Source organism: Terrapene carolina, unplaced genomic scaffold (assembly GCF_002925995.2).
Source record: "Terrapene carolina triunguis isolate 2854851 unplaced genomic scaffold, T_m_triunguis-2.0 Scaffold833, whole genome shotgun sequence".
NCBI lineage: Eukaryota > Metazoa > Chordata > Testudines > Emydidae > Terrapene > Terrapene triunguis.
The window spans coordinates 767,268-774,441 of NW_020665184.1; the positions used below are offsets into that span (position 1 = coordinate 767,268).

Genomic DNA, 7,174 nt, shown 5'->3' on the forward strand with positions numbered 1-7,174 from the left:
GCCAGACGCAGCTGTCAGCAGCTGTCAGGTTGTTTTTTGAGACATCATCTGATATTTATGAGGGCGCGTTTGGGTTGGTAGCCCTGATGGAGCTGGGAGTGAGAGGGATTGATTCTGATCTCAGCGATGCTGGCGTAAATCAGGAGTAACTCTACATGATTTTATCGAACGCCAGGGCTCTACGTTAGGCTGGCATTTCCAAAGGATCTTATGTAGTATCTGGGCACCTCACAATCTTTAATGTATTTCTCCTCACAGCGCCCCTGTGAGGCAGGGCAATTATTCCAGCATGGATGGGGAAACTCAGGCACATAGTGGCTAAGTGACTTGCCCAAGATCCTACAGGAAGTCTGTGTCGGAGCAGGAAATTGACTCCATCCTTCCTTCATGCCCATCTACCTGTTCATCTGTGAACTACAACTGCTTAGGTGCCAGCCAGGCAGCCTCATTAGTATTAATAGTTAATAAATACTAACAATTAGCAACCAACTTCATCCCACTGGGGGCTGCCTGGATTTTCAATGCCCTTCTCTGCTCAGAGAGGTATCTGCACATGTGGCCTCTGGGAGGATCTGGAGTTTGATCTATTCCACAGCTGTTTCAAAGGAGCGGACGGGGTTTTGAAATCATACTCGGGTCGTTTATAAAAATTCCTGATGGGGGAAGAAAATCTTAAATCCAGAGGAACGTCTGCCAAAGCAAAGTGAGAGTCCAAAACCAAGAGCCGACGAGAAGGCCAGAGGAACTGGCAGGGAAGGACCGCACCCCCACCGGCTCCATTTGGAAAATGTTGGGGTTCCGGGGTACACTTTCCTTTTGGGTTGCAAATTGTGAAAGGGGGGGGCACAGCGTGCAGTGAAAGAGGAGGGCCGAGGGGGTTGGCCCGAGAAGATGCCGCGAGGGAGACCAATACAACCTAAGGAGGCAAGCGGGCTTTGAGCGCCGTGGAGGTGGCGGGGAGGAAGAGGGCTGGGGAGAGAAGCGTGTGGAAGTGGCGGAGAGTTGGAGCAGGGCGAGTGTAACGCTGCAGCCCTCTGGCAATCCGTCCGGCCTTGATAAATCGCAGCGTTCTCGAAATATTTGCAGCGTCCGCCCCAGTTGCCCCCAAGGTGGAAAAAATGACTCCATCACTTCTTAATACCAACAGGCTGACATCAGGGTCCCCAGCGGGCAGCGATTGGCCGGGCTGGCCGGCCAATGGGAAGGGCTCCCCCTCGGACATGCGGAGGGGGAAGAGCCGGAGAGCAAAGACTTTTAAAAAGTTGCAGGGAAAGCGAGGAAGAGGCAGAGGCGCAGAGGGCACCAAGCAGGGCTCCCATCTCCAGCAAGGCCGGAGGCGACGCAGGCAGGATGTCCGCCGCACACTTCAACCGGGGACCGGCCTACGGGCTGTCAGCGGAGGTCAAGAACAAGGTAAGGGGGGGATCGCCCCCCAAAACACCAGGGTGGCTCAGGATCGGCGCCAGTGGCAGCTCGGGATGTGGGACCATGCTTTGTGGGTCACTACTACCTTGGAGGATGGGCCCGGCGGCTCCCAAGGAAAAGCCATCCTCAGGCTCCAGGGCAGACGCTGGCCATTGGCTGGGGGTCAGGAAGGAGTTGGTTCTCCGTGGGAGAGGGTCACAGAGCAAGGGGTTTTGCAATGGTGGAACACCTTGGGAAGGACTGGTGGTGGATGGGTCCGTTAGTATGACCCAGGGTGGCAGGGATGGGGAGGCACCATGCTGGATGGGCCCATGGGTCTGATCTCATGACTCGTATAACTCCAGCCAGAGGATTCTCTCTGCCCCTATAGCTCAGCTGCCCTGGGAAGGCTGGATAATGGTGAAAGACCAAACTGACCCTTCCTGTGCGCCCCCATCTATGCACTTGCTGCCCCGCCGAATCAGCAACCATGGCTCAGAGCAGGGAGCAAAGGAACCAAGACCCCGTGGGCTGCTGGGGGAACAGGATTTAAGGAGCACCCCTCACCAAGCCCCCCCAAAGCAAACAAAGTGGCCTTCGGCAGCTGGGCAGAACAGGGGCTTAGCCCAGGGAACGTGGGTTACAGACGGGCAGGGAAGGGGAGAGGGTGTTGGGTGTGCCCCCCATGGGCTGGGAGAGGACGTCCTATTGTAAAAGAGTCTCTAAAACAGCAGGGCGGAGGGGAGGCAGGGAAAGGGCCCAGAAGGAACCAGGAGGGTGTGTTTGTACAGCGCCTTGCACAGTGGGGTCCCAGGCCATGACGGGTGTTCCTGGGTGCTACCGTAATACACCTAATAAATAATGTACCGCGCCTAGCACAGTGGGGTCCGGGGCCATGGCTGGGGCGCCTGGGTGCTACCGTAATACACCTAATAAACATGAATGATGACAGGGTAGCAGGACAGGTGTGGAAGCCCAGCAAGGGACTGAACTGGGGAGGGGTGGGTGGGGGTGGCAGAGATCAGGGCTACAGTGTCACCGCCAGGGCTAGCCAGACCTGGAGACGATCCTCCCTCCCTCGCCCCCTCCCTGACAGATGCCCAAAGCAGACTTTGGGGGGGGGCAGCCCTCTTCTCTGCATTGGGGGGAACCTGCCTCATTCCAAGCTGGATTTCTCCCCACACCCCCAAAGCTGCTCAGGCTTCCACGCCCCCTTTGGAGCCTGATGTCCGGGGGCGGGGGGGCACACCAGAGCCCCACGTGCTCCCAACACGCCCCTGCCAAAGCACTGGGCATTTACCGTGGGGGAAGGGACAGCCAGGGATTCCCCCCACCCCTAACTATCCATCCCCAGGCTCAGCGCCCACCCAGGGTGCAGATCAGCCCCTTCTCTCCAACTTTCCCTGTGGGGTGTGGGGGCATTAGCCCAGGCTGAACAGCGCAGGGCTGAGACGTGAGACCCCCTCCCCCACTGACCAGAAAGGCCCCTGCTGGCCGGCACACAGCAGTGGCCTGGGGCCTATTCTCGGCTCTGCCACTGGCCTGCTGGGAGACCTTGGGCAAGTCACTTTGCCCTCCGTGCCTCAGTTTCCCCACTTGTACAATGGGGACAATGCTCATGCCCTCCTTGGCAAACACAGTGAGGGCTACAGTGGAAAGTGCTAGGTGAGAGCCAGGGAAGATGATTAAAGCATCCCATCCCCGGCCTATGGCGTCTAGAGAGGGGAGCCGTCTCTGCCCCCCGCCAGGACTCGGGGCCCAGGGTTCTCCATCCCTTGGGATACAGATGGTATCTAAATCCCTCCAGCCCCACAGCCCCTCTGGCTTGAGCTACGGCCGCCCCCCTCCTCCAACCCCCCCAAGAGCCCCATCCCCCCTGGCCTAGGAACGGCAGCCCCCAGCTCCCTAGATCCCACCCCCCATTCTCCTGCCCACCTCCCCCTCCGGCTCCAGCACATGCTGGACGTTGCTACCTTCCTCCCCACATGCCCGAGAAAGTGTGACCACATCTCCCCTCCCCCCGCTCGAGATGCTGGCCCCACCTGCCCTCCTCACTGTGGCTTTGCCCTCTGACCTCACGGCCTCCTCCCTGTGCTCTCCCCGCTGCTGGCGCGGGAGCCTTCTCCTTTGCAGCTCCAGCTGGCAGGAAACAATCTCCCTGGGCCCCTCGCCGGCTCCCCGGCCCTTTTCAGGTCTCAGCTGGGAATATCTCCCCCACCCCGGCCCCTCGCTCAGGAACATGTACCCCCCCCGGCCCCTCGCTCAGGAACATGTACCCCCCACCCCACCCCTGCAGCCACAGTCAGGACTCAGCCAGGACGTAGCTGGTATGAGACATGATACTGATACAGCGAAGTGCTGCTATGTCTCAGGGAGTGGGGTCTAGCAGTTAGAGCCGGGGGCTGGGAGTCAGGACTCCTGGGTTCTAGTCCCAGATCTCACACTGACTCCCCTCTATGGCCTTTGCCGCTCTGTGCCTCAGTTTCCCTGTCTGTAAAATGGGGGTAATGGCTTTGCTGCTGAAGTGCTGGGCGTGACCCTAATCCAGTAGGGTCCCCAGATCAGGGCATGAAAGCACGGGGGGGCAGAGGGCTGCCCAGATACCAGGATGAGGGGCGTAGGACACATGAGGCCTAGCTAGCTTAGAGCACGTGTTGTTTCCTACTGCAGCCAAGAGGAAGTGGTGGGGGCTCCTCTCCCTATGCTTCGATGTCACTGGGGAGCCGGGCGAGGGGACCTGGGACTTCACCCCCAAACTGTCACTGCTCCCCAGTATTATACATTCCCAGAGAGCGCTTCACCCCGAAGGAGCCCAGTGCACTTTGGGGGCCTCCTACACACACAGCCCCGCCAAAACGCAGCCACCTCTGGGGTGGGGAGCAGCCAACAACCACGGGGAGGGAAAGTCAAGCCCCAGGTCCCCACAGAAAACCCCGGGTGGCAGAGGTAGCGCCGGGGGACTCTTCCATTCAGCACAGCCACGGAATGAAAGGAGCCCCCCACAATCTCTGAACGGCAGCGGGCTCCCCCAAAATTAACATGGATCTGCACCCCTCCCCCACTAGGGGGGCCTCCCCTGAGAAGGGGGCGACATTCTGTAACAATGCTGGGGGACCCGGGCTCCCTGCTCTCAGGCCCTGGCCCTACTCCCGAGGGGCTCCCCGGACCCGGGTTTCGGGGTCACCTCCTGGTTTCCTGCCGCTTGGCTCCTCCACCCGTGAGCCGAAGCAGGGCTCCCCCCGCCCCATCCCCAGCTCTCTGCATCCCTCGTGCCCCCAGGGGACGCAGACGCATCGCCGGGAGGAACAACAGCTCCAGTGCTGGGCTCCTTTGGGGGCTCACAGCTGGGGCCCAGCAAGGGTTAAATACGCACACCTCCTCCCATCCCACTGGTCAGATTCGCTGCTAACCGCTACTGCTGATCTGTGACCCCCACGTGTCCGGGGGGGGGGGTTCACCCTGCTTTGATGCTCTGCTCCCCCCAGATCCAAAGCAGGGGGGCAGGGCTAGCCCCCCCAGTGTCCCTGGTCAGTGATTACAAGCCAGCCAGAACCCGCAGCCCTTGTCTAGGGCTCTCCCTGCTTTGAATTCTTCAGCTACCTTTCTGGCCAGCCCGCTCTGTGCCCGGCGGCCGGCTGGCCATATATGGTTGGCTTTGGGGATTCTGCAGAGCCGGGCCCAGGAGCGGGGTGGCTCTATATAAGGCATGGTTTGCTTTATAAAGCCGCCGGGGCCCAGGCAGCCGGCTGTCTGTGCTGAGAGATCCCAGGTGGGGGAGACACCCCAGGCCGTAGAGATGGAGACACCCCCTCCCCCCCCCCAGCTGCTTGCTCGTGCCAACTGTCAGAGCCAGACGCTGGGACGAGGGGGATCAGTCCTGGGCAGCCGAGGCCCCTCCCAGGAGATTGGCCTGGGATCCCCCATTATCTCCCCCCCCCGCCCCCAGATTGCATCTGCCCTGTGATGGAGACAAAATCACCCAGCCGTCCTGGGGGAGCAGGGGGGGCTCTCCGGGCCAGGCCCAGCCGGCACCAGTGGTGACCCCAGAGCGACCCCAGCCCTTGTCCCTCTCAGGTGCTCCCCTGGGTGGGGACGCCTCAAGACACCCAGGGGGAGGGAGCGGGGCCGATGCCCCAGCCCAGCCCCTTCTCTGGCTGCTCCCTCCGTCGTCCCCACCCTCCGGCCAGACAGTGGAACCTGCTTGTTGGTGCCCCCCGGGGAGGAGGGCAGTGGGGGTGTCAGCTGGCTCAGGGCCACAGGGCTGGAACTGAGCTCTGGGAGGGACTCGGTTTCCCTCCCGTGGTGTGGGGGGAGAGGGGGCCCTGGTTTGGAACCGTACCAATTCCCAAGCAGGCTGCGCACGGGCAGCCAGAGGTAATGGCAGATCAGGTATCGGCCGCCCACAGGAAGGTGAAAGGGGCCGACTCCTTCCATCCAAGGAGGGGAGTGGGGTCTAGTGGTTAGAGCTGGGGGCTGGGTGCCAGGACTCCTGGGTTCTATCCCCAGCTCTGGGAGGGAAGCGTGGTCTAGGAGTTAGAGCAGGGGGGCTGGGAGCCAGGACTCCTGGGTCCTATCCCCAGCTCTGGGAGGGGAGTGGGGTTTAGTGGTTAGAGCAGGGGGCTGGGAGCCAGGACTCCTGGGTTCTATCCCCAGCTCAGGGAGGGGAGGCTGCAGCTGGGATCATTCGAGTTATTCCAGGTCCCTGCTACCTGCCCTGCAGGGGCTCCCAGGAGGAGGCAGGTGGGTCAAGAAGCTGCTGGGGAGGTGGAAGAGCAGGGGACTGGCATGATCCACTGGCTGGGCATGCAGAGACTTCCTACAGCAGCTGGCATCCCGGCCGGGCTGGCAAGGGGCAGTAGCTGTTCCCAGCGATGGAACGCCTGCTTGGAGGCCACGGGGGAAAGAGAGTCTGTGCAGAATCCTAACTCCCCCCACCCCCTAGATCCCAGTCTTTCCCTGGAGCTGGGAATGGAACCCAGGAGTCCTGGCTCCCCCCCCGACTCTAACCACTAGACCGGGGGTTCTCAAACTGGGGGTCAGGACCCCTCAGGGGGTCGCAAGGTTATTACATGGGGGGTCGCGAGCTGTCAGCCTCCACCCCAAACCCCGCTTTGCCTCCAGCATTTATAATGGTGTTAAATATATAAAAAAGTGTTTTTAATGTATAAGGGGGGGTCGCACTCAGATGCTTGCTATGTGAAAGGGGTCACCAGTACAAAAGTTTGAGAACCCCTGCACTAGACCCTGCTCCCCTCCCAGGGCTGGGGTAAGAACCCAGGAGTCCTGGCTCCCGCTCGCCTCTGCTCCCCTCCCACAGCTGGGGAGGGGACCCAGCTGACTCCCAGCCCCTGCCCCCCCATTCTAAACACTAGCCCCAGTGACAATCCCTCCTCCCTGAAGTGTCACCCAAGCCCCCAACTGCTGCAGCAACCAATGGGGGACACATGCAAGGGGAGCAAGAGTACCATGAAGACTGGCTCCCCCCCCCCCCAAAAAAAAATTATTAACTGTGCCCCTGCAGGTTTGTTATTGCAGGGCTACCGGCGCGCTTGTGGGCAGGGGCTTTGTGCAGATTGGCTTGTTATGGTAGGGTTGCTAGCTGGGTTGTTATGGTAGGGTTGCTGGCCAGGTTGGGGGTTACAGGTCAGTTTGTTGTGGTAGGGTTGCTGGATGGTTCATTATGATAGGGTTGCCGGCCAGGTTCGGGGGTGCAGGTCGGTTCATTATGGTAGGGTTTCTGGATGGTTTGTTATGGTAGGGTTACCAGCCA

At 60.6% G+C, this 7,174-nt stretch overlaps 1 protein-coding gene across 1 annotated transcript in view; it reads left to right on the top strand.

Moving 5' to 3' along the window:
* The first annotated feature begins 1,170 nt into the window (after positions 1 to 1,170).
* The window catches only part of CNN1 (calponin 1), a 15,791-nt gene continuing 9,787 nt past the window's right edge, over positions 1,171 to 7,174 (top strand). The window contains exon 1 of the mRNA XM_026660645.2: positions 1,171 to 1,413. Coding sequence (XP_026516430.1) covers positions 1,198 to 1,413 — 216 coding nt within the window. The 5' untranslated portion in view covers positions 1,171 to 1,197. The remainder of the gene's footprint in view (positions 1,414 to 7,174) is intronic.